Source organism: Myxine glutinosa, chromosome 6, assembly GCF_964187855.1.
Source record: "Myxine glutinosa chromosome 6, kmMyxGlut1.1, whole genome shotgun sequence".
NCBI classification, from domain to species: Eukaryota; Metazoa; Chordata; class Myxini; order Myxiniformes; family Myxinidae; genus Myxine; species Myxine glutinosa.
In genome coordinates this window covers 95,747,321-95,762,736 of record NC_136266.1, presented here as the reverse complement: position 1 = coordinate 95,762,736, position 15,416 = coordinate 95,747,321, and the positions used below count along the sequence as shown (strand labels likewise).

The following is a 15,416-nucleotide window of genomic DNA, read 5'->3' as shown; positions in this document are numbered from 1 at the left end:
ATTATTGTGGGGTTGGGGTTCTTGTTGTGGGTCGATTTTTGAAATGTGCACCCATTGGTCGGGCAACTGCCAGACCACACCCACATCTATCGCTTGACTCAACCCACCATAGTGCCAAGACTGTTTTATAGATTTTGGTGAAATCTTTTTTTCTGCTCAAGAAGCAGCTTTGAAAGGTTAATTTTACGCAATGTTCACATTTATCATTAGTTGATCTTTTCTTTTCCAGTCTGTATTAAACGTCCCCCTATGATATATCGGGAGGCTTATACCTGTTGTAGGGAATTTGTTTCTACAATTAGTGTCCCCAGTTTGTAATAGTACCTCAGTTTCCTAGACCCCAAGGAGTACTAAACCACCATTTAGGTTTTTCTTTTTCTTCCTTTCTTTTACTGACAATTTCTGAGCTGTATCTCGGAGCCAACTGAGACTTTCGGAATGAAATTTTGCATCAATAATCGGAATAACAAGTATGCGGGGTTGACGTTTTGACCTTGACCTAATTTTAAGGTCATGGCCTAATTATAGATCATTTAACATTTTTCACCATGATGTGACCAAGGTTTGTCCAATTAGAACAAAATTGCCCTCTGTAGATTGTCGAGACTCTAGAGGAAGGCTCATTTGTCCTTTATTTACATCTACCCCTCCGGTTTAAAGGTCAAGGTGAAATGGCATTCTGAAAAAAAAAAAACGTCTTTTGAAGGAGAGAAAAAAAGTTTTTTTTCCTGTTTTTTTTTCCTCATTGCTCAATTTTGCCAATGCGGAATCTCAAAGACCGCTTGGCCTTCCAAGATGTTCTTCCATCATAATAGTGTACCTGCACTGAAGTTGGGCACTTGATATTTGATTAGTGTCCTTGACCTACATTTTTTGGGTTGTGACCGAATTAACAAGGAAATGTTACTGTGCAACGATCTCCATAACACTCCTGGCTAAGGAATAATGCAACAAAGCGTTATTCATCATAAATTTAATAATTTTCTTCCAATTTATATAATTTTGAGTGTTATGGAGAGATTGTAGATGGGGGCCACATTTCCGTAATTTCCACTTTATCCTTAAATGTTTAAGGTCAAGGTCATATGGTGGCCCGAAAATAATATGGCCATCATGGATCACGGGTGCCAGGGGAGGTTCACCCGTTTTGTGATTGTAGATATCTAATCTTCTCTGCCACCATTCCATTCGACCCTATTTAATGTCAATGGCCTCTCCACAGAGTGCAGGCTGAAAAATTGTACTTGCCATGTTTTTAGAAGGCTGTTTCTCACAGTGTATATTTTAACATCGGGTTATCAATTTTGGTCTCTTGCCCAAATCGATTTGAAATCTCAGTGAAATACTTCATAGAAGGTTGTGAACTAGATTAAATCAGAGTTGAAAACAACGCCCATTGTGGATCGAGTTCAACATGTTTTTCACTTCACGTTATCTCACGATATTTGACATTATTTGTATTGTTGTTGACCCTTTAGAAGCACCTTAAACTTAACAGCTTTCTTCATGATTTGCATCCCTTTCCTGTCTCATTTTAGTCCCAGCATGTCGGGCCTATATCTTGTCAAGCAAGGCCGTGATTTCAGGCGGCCGGACCGCCACCGAGACTTCACCGTGGCCTCGCCCGCTGAATTCGTGACACGCTTTGGAGGGAATCGTGTCATTGAGAAGGTTGGAATGATTCATTTTATCGATTCTACTTTGATTGACCTTATAATCCTATTGAACCTTTGTTCTTCTGTTTTTTATGTGACAAGAGTTGGTTCATAGACTAGACCTTGTTTGATCTCGGCCACCCACATATTCTTCCCATGCTCTTTTGTGTCTGTTTCATGCATATTTCCAGTGCTCGATTCTTTTTTTTCTTTCTCTTTTTTTCATTCCACTGTCATTCCTTATCCTCTCCGATGCTCTCACCCTAATCAGGTATGCCTGCCCACCATTATCCGTTGCTTTTACTCCCATCATAGCTTGCTTCTTAATTAATTTTCCTGAATATGGGACAATAAAGATTTATTATTTTATTATTAAATTCTTACCCAATCCTATTGCAGGTTTTGATTGCCAACAATGGAATCGCAGCAGTGAAATGTATGCGTTCTATCCGTCGCTGGGCTTATGAAATGTTTCGCAATGAGCGGGCGATTCGCTTTGTAGTCATGGTTGCACCTGAGGACTTGAAGGCAAATGCAGGTAAGCTGTTGCGCATTTTTTTCCCCCCAATAGTGTCCTCTCCCCCACCCAACCCCTACATAATTCACTTACTTTTTCCAACAATTTATACATCCTTGCATTTCTTTAAGATTCATGGTTCTCAACAACTCTTAATTCCTTTTGAAAGAAAAGGGTACAAAAGCTGCCACTGCTGTATTGGCACACATGGCTTTTGCTTATGGATGAGGTTTGGTAGCTATTTGAAACTGATCGAATGCATATGTAAAGAAAAAAAGGCAGTATTGAAGTGGGATATGCAGGTGTGCTGCGCCTACATCCATGAGATTGACAGACGTATGATATTGTTTCAATTTGTGGAGAAAGTCTAAGCTCATGGAAGAGAGAGGTTACATCGGTCAGAAGATCATGCATCCTCTGACGGCGAGACAATATGTGGATGCAACAAGGGGAAAAATGAGGTGACCGGGAGAGGAGATGGGTGAGACGACGAAGCCTCCAAGGCTCTCTTTATCAGAATATTTCCGATGGCATCAGAACCTCCTTTGTCATTTTGAAAGGAATTCAGTGAATTTAGAGCAACTGAGACTTGATCAAGCTCTTTTGCACTAACTTTGTGTTTTCATTGCCCTGTACTAAGAGTTTGTTTTGCCAAACTTTATGAAGGGTGGCACACAGTCTTGTGGAAGCTTTTTGATGGTTGAATGGTTGAAGCTTCCTTGATGGTTGAATCTTTTTTGATGGTTGAATGGTTGAATCTTTTTTGATGGTTGAATGGTTGAAGCTTTCTTGATGGTTGAATGGTTGAATCTTTTTTGATGGTTGAATCTTTTTTGATGGTTGAATGGTTGAAGCTTTCTTGATGGTTGAATGGTTGAATCTTTTTTGATGGTTGAATCTTTTTTGATGGTTGAATGGTTGAAGCTTTCTTGATGGTTGAATGGATGAAGCTTTCTTGATGGTTGAATGGTTGAATCTTTTTTGATGGTTGAATCTTTTTTGATGGTTGAATGGTTGAAGCTTTCTTGATGGTTGAATGGTTGAATCTTTTTTGATGGTTGAATGGTTGAATCTTTTTTGATGGTTGAATGGTTGAAGCTTCCTTGATGGTTGAAGCTTTCTTGATGGTTGAATGGTTGAAGCTTCCTTGATGGTTGAATGGTTGGAGCTTTCTTGATGGTTGAATGGTTGAAGCTTTTTTGATGGTTGAATGGTTGAATCTTTTTTGATGGTTGAATGGTTGAATCTTTTTTGATGGTTGAATGGTTGAAGCTTCCTTGATGGTTGAATGGTTGAAGCTTTCTTGATGGTTTAATGATTGATGCTTTTTTGATGGTTGAATGGTTGATGGTTGAATGGTTGAAGCATGGTTGATGGTTGAATGGTTGAAGCTTTCTTGATGGTTTAATGGTTGATGCTTTTTTGATGGTTGAATGGTTGATGGTTGAATGGTTGAAGCATTCTTGATGGTTGAATGGTTGATGGTTGAATGGTTGAAGCATTCTTGATGGTTGAATGGTTGAAGCTTTCTTGATGGTTTAATGATTGATGCTTTTTTGATGGTTGAATGGTTGATGGTTGAATGGTTGAAGCATGGTTGATGGTTGAATGGTTGAAGCTTTCTTGATGGTTTAATGGTTAATGCTTTTTTGATGGTTGAATGGTTGATGGTTGAATGGTTGAAGCTTTCTTGATGGTTTAATGGTTGATGCTTTTTTGATGGTTGAATGGTTGATGGTTGAATGGTTGAAGCATGGTTGATGGTTGAATGGTTGAAGCTTTCTTGATGGTTTAATGGTTGATGCTTTTTTGATGGTTGAATGGTTGATGGTTGAATGGTTGAAGCATTCTTGATGGTTGAATGGTTGATGGTTGAATGGTTGAAGCTTTCTTGATGGTTTAATGGTTGATGCTTTTTTGATGGTTGAATGGTTGATGGTTGAATGGTTGAAGCATTCTTGATGGTTGAATGGTTGATGGTTGAATGGTTGAAGCATTCTTGATGGTTGAATGGTTGAAGCTTTCTTGATGGTTTAATGATTGATGCTTTTTTGATGGTTGAATGGTTGATGGTTGAATGGTTGAAGCATGGTTGATGGTTGAATGGTTGAAGCTTTCTTGATGGTTTAATGGTTGATGCTTTTTTGATGGTTGAATGGTTGAAGCTTCCTTGATGGTTGAGTGGTTGAAGCTTCCTTGATGGTTGAATGGTTGAAACTTTCTTGATGGTTTAATGGTTGAAGCTTTCTTTGATGGTTGAAGCTTCCTAGATGGTTGAATGGTTGATGCTTTTTTGATGGTTGAATGGTTGATGGTTGAATGGTTGAAGCTTCCTTGATGGTTGAATGGTTGATGGTTGAATGGTTGAAGCATTCTTGATGGTTGAATGGTTGATGGTTGAATTGTTGAAGCATTCTTGATGGTTGAATGGTTGATGGTTGAATGGTTGAAGCATTCCTGATGGTTGAATGGTTGATGTTTTAATGGTTGAAGCTTTCTTTGATGGTTGAAGCTTCCTAGATGGTTGAATGGTTGATGCGTTTTTGATGGTTGAATGTTTGATGGTTGAATGGTTGAAGCATGGTTGATGGTAGAATGGTTGATGGTTGAATGGTTGAAGCATTTTTGATGATTGAATGGTTGATGATTGAATGGTTGAAGCATCCTTGATGGTTGAATGGTTGATGCTTCCTTGATGGTTGAATGGTTGATGCTTCCTTGATGATTGAATGGTTGAAGCATCCTTGATGGTTGAATGGTTGATGCTTCCTTGATGGTTGAATGGTTGAAGCATCCTTGATGGTTGAATGGTTGAAGCATCCTTGATGATTGAATGGTTGATGGTTGAATGGTTGATGGTTGAATGGTTGTAGCTTTCCTTGATGGTTGAATGGTTGAAGCATCCTTGATGGTTGAATGGTTGATGCTTCCTTGATTGCTCTTACTGGAGGAAATGAATCCCAGTCTAGTTGGTATAAAATTGCCTGATCTGGTTTAGAAAGTTTTGTTTGGTGGGTAAATCATGCTCGAGTGTGGTTGTTGTAGCACTGGGGTGGGGTGAGGTGCGGTATGTTTTGGGGCGTGGAGGATGGGAGAGATTTGTGGTTGTAGTTGTAGCTGTGGAGGGCTTTTCCTTTGTGAGAGGGACTCCTTCATCTTCTCCTCTTTATTTCCATATTATTTAAAAGAATAGTCTTCGTGGCAGAAGCTGGAGGACCTTTTTCACAACAACAGCAGATTGATTGTCAAGGTCAGAACTTCCTCTAAATTTTGAATTGATCAAGTTATTCATCACACGGAATTATATTGGAAGGATTGACCTCAAGGGTTTTCCACAGTTGTGAAAGGAGGTGTCTTTTGAATGAACAATCGGTGTCTTCTCCGAGTGCAGCGAGACAAGAGTTGTGCTGTGAACAGTCCGATTGGCTCGAGTCAACCAATTGGCATTTCACTCATTAGTGAACATTGTTTTTGCAGCAAATGGTCAGCAACAAAGTGGAAAAGTCATGATTTAATTTTCACTTGATTCAAGAATCAGTTTCATAGGTTGCAGGAAAGGTTTAATTAAAAAACTGTACAGATCTTGCTAATATTGCACAAACCTTAAAATACACTGATCTTAATTATATTTTTCTTAAAATGTACGAAAGGTAAAATGGATTGGTTTTTTTTTCCAATTTATATATTTTATTTTGAAACTCCAGCTAAAACTGCTGGCAATGTCCCCTACACTTAAATCACCAGATGTTGGGAAGCATGATGGTCCTCTGCTGCACCTCTGTCTCAAAAATAAATTCTCATTGAGAGAGGATAACATCTAATTACCTCCACCACCAAAGGTGGTGAAGATCTGGATTTGGATCTGGATACTATCATGTTTAAATTGATTCTTCACCATTGAGAGGGAGAGGGCCAAAAATGATGTAGAGCATGATATCTCAAAATGTTTGTGGATGAGTTATGGCAAAACTAGGTGGATGAGTTGGTTAGGTGACCAGAACCAGCCGATTCGATCTTGGTTCAGGTCCGGATCCAGATCCGGCCTATCGGTGTGATACAAAACGTAAACTGTTCAGCCTGGCGGAGGTATGTGCTCTACCGAATGCCATTCCAGGTTTATTCTGTGTTTCCGTTAACTGCACTGGCCTTCCAAGTTATATGCCAACTAATCATCCTGAGTGTGATGAAACCCTCCTTCCTTTGAGGATGAAGAAGCTTAAATTGGCTTTAACTGTAATCAATTGTGATTTGAGGCATTCAATCTTTACTGAGGAAGAATCTTGACTCATAGCTTCTTAGTGGGATTCTCTGAAAAACTCCTGAACCCTAAATATAGTGGGGGGGCCTATGTACTCGATTTCAAGTTCGTGTGCCGTTCATGTTAATTTTGGGCAACCACTATAAATGTATTCTACTGGGTCCTACTAATCGGAAAAATGATGTCGCCATTTTTTTCTGTTGACCTTTTGTGACCTTGACTCAAGGTCAAAGTTCAAACGTCATTACAGTGACCATACTTCACTCAAAGTATATTGACCTTGGTACCAAAATCTGGCAAATTTCACAAGGAACATTGATTATGACATTTGTTTTGTCATTTGCCCTCTCAGATGTTTGCAATATGCAAATTAATAAGCAAATGACCTAATTAGAGAAAAAATATGCATAATTAACGTGTAGTCTTCACCATACACGTAAATCCTATCACTTGGCATTATTATTGAATGCCAATCATTAGTTACCATCTCAAATGTGTTCTGCTGGATCCTAAACTGGAAAAATATGTTGCTTATTGTTTTCTGTTGACATGTTCTTGATATTAACTGACCTTTGACATGTACTTGACTTTACTTACCTTGACCCAAGGTGAAATGTCAAATGTCATTTTAACCATGTGATGCGATCAAGGAAAATAAGTTCGGCTGTCTAGAATATTGATTTTTGGATTCAAGTTCCCAATGCTTTTCTTTTTACTGTTCATTCATGAAACAAGAAACGTGTTATCCCGCTATATTTCATGCACTGGGTAACCAAATGGTTGCTGCTCTACCTGGCTTTCATGCGTTCTCTGGAGCAGATCAAACTGGCAGATTTGCTGGCAAGGGTAAGCTTAGCTGCTGGCATGCACTGATGAAATCTTCCCCTGATGTGGTATCTGCCTTTGCATCTCTTGGTAATCGTAATGGACCATCAGCAGAAACAATTGCAGCTCTAGAAGAGTTTGTTTGTCAGTTGTACGAGCCAGGGACATCCATCACCAATGTTGGCGACCTCCGCTGGAGATTGTTCACAAAGAAACAATCAGAAGCTCAAAAGTTGCCGCCGACTCGAGGAGCTTTGGAAGAAGCTATCGCGCGTGCCCACTACCAAGCAATGGTGTGGAACCAAGATTACGTGCCTGACCCACAACTCCCACCTGCTAAAGACTTTGGGTGGAAAGTGGAAGGTGATGGTCTGGTGGCCATCTCAACAAAGCAACTTCCTGCCCCATATGCCATCACTCACCTAGTTAAGTGTGGATGTACGACAACAAAATGCAGCTCTCACTGCTCTTGCAGATCACAGAATATGAACTGCACAGACATGTGTGTGTGTGTGTGTGTGTGGTGCAGATGATGACAACTGCACTAACAATGACCACGGACATGCTTTTGGGATTGATAAATAAGAAGAAGATTATGAAGATCCTTTGTTGTGAACAATATAAGAAGCTAATCGAAAAGCAAAAACATGTTTCCAGTTTACTCAGTGCAAATTTTTTTACAATGTGTGTCAACAATAACCATTAGATGCACATAGGAACACAATCATGGTAATGCAGAATTGTGGCCAAAATATGCTCTTTGAACTTTGACCTTCGTTCAAGGTCACAAGAGTCACAAGAATATTGACATCAGTCAGCTAATAGCACCCAGGATACATTGTGATTAATTACTAACAATTAACATTTTCTGGAGACGGGATGTACGAGCCATTATATGTATAACCGGGATATATGTTTAATAGGGTATGCTAATTATGCATATTTTTGTCTCTAATTAGCTCATTTGCATATTGCAAAAAAACGAAAGGTCAAATGACGAAACAAATGTCATAACCAATGTTCCTTGGGAAATTTACCACATTTTGGTACCCAGGTTGATGTACATTGGATGAAGTATGGTCACTGTAATGACGTTTGAACTTTGACCTTGAGTCAAGGTCACTAAAGGTCAACAGAAAAAAATGGCAACATCATTTTTCCGATTTGTAGGACCCAGTAGAATACATTTATAGCGGTTGCCCAAAATTAACATGAACTGCACACGAACTTGAAATTGAGTGCATAGGCCCCCCCACTAATAGGAGTGTTTGAGCAAAGTCCTTTGCCTGTTATAACCAAAGTGGATTTGTTGTGTGTGCGCCATGCCTAACCTCCTGAGTTAAAAAAAACTGTATTGTGATTTTTTGCTTTTGTTTTTAAAGAATACATCAAGATGGCTGACCATTATGTCCCTGTGCCCGGAGGTCCTAATAATAATAACTATGCTAATGTGGAACTCATTTTGGACATTGCAAAGCGCATCCCAGTGCAGGTTAGTAGGCCTTGTGCTTGGCTAATTGTGGAAGTGAACCAATTGAATGCATATTTTTTTTCAAGTTGCTGTGTGAAAGGTTAGAAAGAATAGACTTCACTTTCAGAATTTCTTTATCTTTTGAATTTAAATTTGGTGTCAATATTGTGAAAAGAGAGGGATAGGTTGATTTGTGATTGAGTAGATCTGTTTGGGATTAATTGACTAATGAGTATATACATTTTTTCAGATTCACTTGGAAACCAGCTGATGCATTTTGGGATTGAGTTAGGAACTAGTTGGATGAATTTTGCGATTGGGAAGTAGTGGGTGAATTTTGGGATTTCATCTTGGGATTGTATATATATTTTGCAACTAGATCCAGAAGTTAGTAGATCCATACTGCAATTTCATTTGGAAATGTGGGATTGATTTTGGCATCAAGTAATTGCGTTTTGGGATTTTGCTTTTAGGCTGTCTGGGCTGGCTGGGGTCATGCATCCGAAAACCCAAAGCTGTCTGAGCTACTGCACAAACATGGAATTGGCTTCATGGGTATGATTTTGTCACTTCATTGGTTTAGTCCTCTTATGAATGTTACAAAAACACAACTTATGATTTTGATTTTGTGTCCAAGGCAATTCCATTACCTGTTTCTACAGGACCTCCTGGTCATGCCATGTGGTCGCTTGGTGACAAGATTGCGTCGTCTATTGTCGCACAGACGGCTGGAATCCCCACCCTGCCCTGGAGTGGATCAGGTGAAGCTATTGGTCACAGTTTGCTCTTGCCATAGTTTATCAGCATTGAATAACTTTGCATCATATGTTGTTCATCAAGATTTACTTTGTGTTTACCTTCTTGTGAAACATACGCTTTTCACTAAAAGGTGTGTGACATCTTGAAGATGTTGCATAGCTATTCCAATAGATACTGCCAAGTAATAAATGACCGTTCGACCTGGAAGATTCTTCTTGTAGAACCGTAGGATGATGGGGAGATGTGGGTGTGTTTTCCCCCTTGCCCATTGTGAATTATCCTGAAGAGGAAGACCCTTGTTAGGTGCTCCAGGTTCAGATGACACTTTCACATGCCATCAGAAATGTCATTGAGGAATGCTGTACGCGCAAGTGCTGATTTTCTTTGTGCAAGTGTTATGGATGTGTTTAAGTGTTGAGCGATACATGCTCCATACTCACAGCTATGAGATTGTTGAGCTGACTTTTTCTTTCTCTTCTTTTAACAGGTCTGATGGTGGATTGGAAGGATGGTGAGCAGGGAGATGGACAAAGTATAAACGTTCCTCCTGAAATCTATGAGAAAGGCTGTGTTAATGGCATTTCCGATGGTTTGAAGGTTTGTCACTTGGTCGTAAAGTTTACTTCATAATCTTAGGTCATTTTTTGGACATGACAACTCATCATGCGTAACCTATCACTAACTAAATAAAATTTAGAATGGAAAACTTTTTGAATGTTGGAAATTTATTAATTTTATAGTTCAAGTTGATGTACAAACAGTACAATGTCTCATTGAAAAGGCATTTCTTCAGGGAGGGCGTCCAAGCCTAATGCTTAAAATACTGACTTTGCACAGTTCCACAACAAGTTTTGAGAAATCTATTTCCTCTATCCAATTTCATCTATATAAGTATATACCACATTAGCCGCTTTTGTCTTCATTGAAGTTGCTTTGTGTCGCGATGCAGTGCAGGCAAGCTGGACAAAATGACCTTTTTATTTGATTACTCTAATTTCTTGTATGTTACAAAAGTAGGCAATTTAGTTAAATAATTATGACTCGATGAGATGTATTAAAATAGTTTTGTTTTTCTATCAATTAATGAAAGAGGGAGGTTTTGGAGAGATTCAAGTATCATGGTGCAGTGGCCTAAAGGTTGTCTGCCATATTATCGATACCTGACGTAATCCTGTTTGATTGTTCATCACTTCTGAGTCTGTTTTTTGCAATTTGATTGTTCATCATTGCAGGCAGCCCAGGATATAGGTTTTCCGGTAATGATAAAGGCATCTGCAGGTGGTGGTGGGAAGGGCATTCGGAAGGTGAACAATGCTGAGGACTTTCCAAACATGTTCAGGCAGGTGAGTGTGTCAGCAGGATATCATAGAATGATTAGGTGTGACTGCTTAATAGGCCTGCCCACTCAAGCTGCAGGTTGGAATTGAAGCATTAGGTAGAGGTCTTGAGGAATTGTGGCATCCTTGAAGTCTCTAAGAAGTCGTGCTTCTTAGAGACCTAAAAACACCTACTATAATCTCATCTCAAAATACCATATGCTTTCGCTATTTTCCTTCCATTGTGGGTGCATTTGTGTCCCTATCCCTGATTGTTCGAATAATTTGAGGAGACTTTAGTTTTCAAGCTTGGCAGAATGTGCAGATCAGATTTATGTAAATGTTCTTGTTGAGCCTTGGTTAATATAAAATATGAAGTCAGCTAACTGGTGCATTGATGATGCAGGTGCAAGCGGAGGTGCCGAGCTCACCAATTTTCATCATGAAGATGGCTTGTGAGGCAAGACACCTTGAAGTGCAGATTCTCGCTGACTCTTATGGCAATGCCATCTCGCTCTTTGGGCGTGACTGCTCCATCCAGCGAAGACACCAGAAGATCATAGAGGAGGCCCCGGTGAGCGTGGCCGGACCAGAAGTCCTGCAGCAAATGGAGCAGGTTGGTAACCAAAGGAAATTTTTTGTCAAATTATCTCAAATTGGTAAGTTTGACAAAGGTTTGATGTTTTTGATTGAACAATTATTGCTAACTTTGACCTACATGTGATATCAATAGTTTAGGTGTGCATTTGTTCGTATTTATCCTCCTCTGCTTTGTTTTGTCCCTCTTTGCATAATTTTTTTGGTTAAAAGGTGTATTTTTATATTGTCGCTTTTATGCCCCCACTGTGACTGTTAATACCGAGTCGGGCGAGGAACTGCAAAATGCCGAAGTAGTCGTGTCATGGATGGCTGACTAAATGCCAATTTGGAGGTCTGAGCGATCCTATTCTAAGTGTGGTAAACCCGCATTGATTATCAGCATTTTAACCTAATTTTGATACACAGGGAAAAGCCATTGTCGGCAAAATGATGACGCATGGGAGGCGGATTGAGGAGTAGACATGTGCAACAACAACAACAGGCATTTTAAGGCCATTTTCTCTGCATGAGCGGGGGTTAGCCTTGCGGGCGTATGTAGACATGTGCAATGTTAAGAAATTCGAATTTATTAAAATAAAGGTTATGGGCAGGAGACACATTTACAGACAGATTCAGCAAACAAAGACAAACAATTAATGGGAGGAGGGCCTTTTATTGCTACAGAGTTCATGAAACACATTACCCCACACAGTGTTTAAGTATATACAGTACATAAATTTAAATAAAATAATGATTTTAATGATTGTTAAAAAAATTCCACTATTGAAGCGGTCTTTTACATCACCCTTATACACCACCCTATTTAACATATCCAAGTGCTCCCAAATGAAAGGGTTTTGAAAATGCAAAGAAGGCGATTTGTGTTCTATATTGTTCAAGTACTGTATTTGATTCAACTTAAATAAAAGAAAGTTTGTAAAACTCGTATAAATAAATTGATTCCAGAATTTATCGCCATTTTACAGCAAAGGGTTTTTACAGCAAATTTCCTGTTTGTAATGATTTTCTATTTTGTTTGACTGCCAGGCAGGCAGGCAGTGTAAACTAAATATCTCACTCCTCTCTGCGCCTGTGCGATTGGGACCAATACAGGGACCAAGTACTGTAAAACGACAGGTTTGTTTTCCAATTAGTGGTCCAGGTCAGCCAGGGCAGTGCTGCTGATTGATGACTGGAGTGTCCCAAATTAACCATGATGGCGGGCAGTAGTTCAGAAGTTAGGTTCGGCTAGGTAATTTGAATGTGAGATCAGTGGGGATGAAGAGGGGTTGAGATCGTGGAGATTATGTAGAGGAGGTTGGAAGTGTTATGTGTGCAGTTGACCAGATGGAAAGGGGAGAGGGTGAGGAGGTTGGTAGGAGGATACAAGCTTTTGCACGTGGGGGAGGGGGGTGGGGGGGGGGTGGAAGGAGTAATGCCATAGGAATAATAGTATCGGAAGAGATAAGCAAGCAGGTGGTCAGATGGAAAGATGGGAGGGATGGATAGTTATGGCATTGGTGGTGATGCAGAGGCAAATGGTGTGTGTTATGTCGGTATATGGGCCACAAATGGGAAGGTCGACGATTGAGAAGCAGGAATTCAAGGTGGCACTGGAGAGGATGATGGGAATCGTTGAGATTGAGGTGATGCTGTGCATTGCGACGGACTTTAACGCGCATGTCGGAGTGGCGGAGCAGGGTGAAGAGGAATGTGTTGGTAAATTTGGTTGGGTATTGAGGAATATAGAGGGTCAAGAGCTGGTGGTGAGGAATGGAATGGTCATAGCTGGTTAATTATTTCAAAAGTGGGAAAGCCACAAGATTACCTATAGGGATGGACAGGATATAACAGAACTGGATTTAGTGGTGGTAAGCAAGCAACAGCTGTGGAGGTTAATGATTGCAAGGCGGTGGTGGGAGAGCATGTTGCCACCCAGCACAAGCCTGTGGTGTTTATGGTGAGGATGAAGAAAAGGACAGAGGTTAAGAGCAGAGGTCGGAAGGTTATTAGCTGGGGGAAGTGTCGGGGAAACGTCGCCATAGAGTACAAGGAGAGCGTGAGGGCCAGGTATGAGCAACTTAGCAAAGAAGAGGAAGGTTTGGAGTAGGAGTGGAAGAAGTATGGAGAGGTATTTAGGGGGAATTGCAAAAGTGTTTTTTTGGAAGGAAGTCAGGAAAAGGTGCATCGTCGAGGGATAGGAACCAGGTATGGTGGACAGAGAAAGAAGCGAAGGCAGTTGGTGAAAATGAGGTTTGGAAGAGGATAGAGAAGATCAAAGATAGAGGGAGGCAGCTAGATGCAGGGTTGCTGCACCTGTATGGGCAAAAGAACAAAGCAGCATGGAGAGCTGTGGAAGAGGTGTACAGCAAGTTGGAAGTTGATGGTAGGAGGAAGATGATATATAAATTAGCGTGTGACAGACGAAGATATGAAGTGGGGGGGGGAGGGGCAGGCGGGGATGGGTGGTATTTAAAGATGGTGGCGGGAGGCTAGTGACGGAGAGGGGTGCAGTTTTGAAGGTGTGGAATGGAAGGATATTTCGAACAGCTGTTGAACCAGGAAGGAATAAACAGCGAGCTGGAGCTACTGAGTTATGTGGTAGAGATCTGGTGGCTGGTGGAGATTGCAGAAGAGGAAGTGCGGACAGCACTGAAGAGGGATGAAAAAGGAAAGGGCACCAGGCATTGAGTTGTGTGCAGAGATGATGATTGCAGCAGGGAAAGTTGGAGTCAGGTGGACAAAGAGGTTGTTGAATGTATGAATGAGAGATGGGTCAATTCCAGAGGGGTGGAGGGCTGGGTTAGTTGTGCTGATATGGAATGGAAAAGGGGATGTTCAAGATCTGGGGAAGTACAGGGGCATTACACTCCTTAGTCATGTCATGAAGGTGCTGGAGAGGGTTCTGGATGGGAAGAATAGGGAGTACGAGATTGGAGAAGAGGAGCAGGGGGGCAGGGGTTCAGAATGGGTAGTGGAAGGGCAGATGGGATGTTTACACTGAGACAGCTGATGAAGAGGTTGGAGGTGCAAGGTGAAATGGTATTGGGATTTGTGGATCTGGATAAGGCCGACGACACTGTCCCAAGAGAGATAGTGATGGCGACACTGAGATGGATGGGGGTGCCGGAGGCAGAAGTGAGCGAGTTGGCTGAAGGCATAGGGGAGTGGAGGAGTATTGTCATCGAGGCAGGGCAGGAGCCTGGTGCCATTGGATCTCACCCCTTATAAAGGGAAAAGGAGGAGAACAACAGCAACAAAAGCTGCAATTCGTATTCAAAATAAAACCTTCAATCTAAATAAGTTGTTCCTCGATCATAAATTGATGTTTGTAGACTGACAATCGGACGGACATGAACCAATATTGCTTATCCCCGCTTTTTGCTTCGCGTGCACGTGATAACAATAAAGGGGCCCGGATACACACTTGGCCACGCACTCACACGTGAACCAGGCAAGGATTCCTAAATGAGCTCTGTATCCTTGAGGGAATAGTTAGCATAGCACATCTGAGCAGAGCAACACCAGCAAAGATCGCAGCTCAACATAGCTTCCCCCACAGAGGATGAAGGTACTGTTCCATGATGCCCCTGGCAAAAGCTAAATTTTATTGCTTTTACTTTTTTATGTTGAAGGCTCCAGTCACAGACGATATAGTCCTCCTCGAGGCCAGGCCTTAAATAAAATAACTGCATTGGTGGAAACGTGATGAAAGAGAGAACAGTCAAGGAGTTTTTGAGGAAGTAAAAATCTGCTTTTTGAAAAGCTGAAGGTCGTAAGTGTTTGGAAAAACATGAGAAGGTAAAGAGTTCCAGAGTTTGGCAGTGGTGGGGAAGAAACAAACGTCATAATGACCCACCCTTGAGGTGCCAATTGCCACTAATAATCATGCGATGTAGTGGCTTGTCGAGTATTCCAAGGTCTCGTTAATGATGAAGGTACACAAGCAGCAAGTTCTCGGAAGCAGAAATCGAAGGAATATTTGTAGAAAAGAGAAAGAGAGCCAACTTTGTGTTGTAATTCAAGAGGATCGAAT

General features: G+C 40.9%; 1 protein-coding gene across 11 annotated transcripts in view; it reads left to right on the top strand.

Annotated features, from left to right (window-relative positions):
* The window catches only part of LOC137430068 (acetyl-CoA carboxylase 1), a 763,460-nt gene that overhangs the window by 417,622 nt on the left and 330,422 nt on the right, over window positions 1–15,416 (top strand). For 10 of the 11 annotated variants that reach the window (XR_013623831.1, XM_078780162.1, XM_068120583.2 and 7 more), the window contains 8 exons: window positions 1,539–1,671; window positions 2,055–2,193; window positions 8,638–8,747; window positions 9,200–9,281; window positions 9,389–9,487; window positions 9,973–10,082; window positions 10,718–10,828; window positions 11,208–11,417. The exons of the other annotated variant lie outside the window; for it this stretch is intronic. Coding sequence is in view for 9 of the 10 variants with exons in the window: in XM_078780162.1 (XP_078636288.1) it covers window positions 1,539–1,671; window positions 2,055–2,193; window positions 8,638–8,747; window positions 9,200–9,281; window positions 9,389–9,487; window positions 9,973–10,082; window positions 10,718–10,828; window positions 11,208–11,417 (994 nt within the window). In the remaining variant the exon portion in view is untranslated. The remainder of the gene's footprint in view (window positions 1–1,538; window positions 1,672–2,054; window positions 2,194–8,637; window positions 8,748–9,199; window positions 9,282–9,388; window positions 9,488–9,972; window positions 10,083–10,717; window positions 10,829–11,207; window positions 11,418–15,416) is intronic. 11 annotated transcript variants of the gene reach the window in all.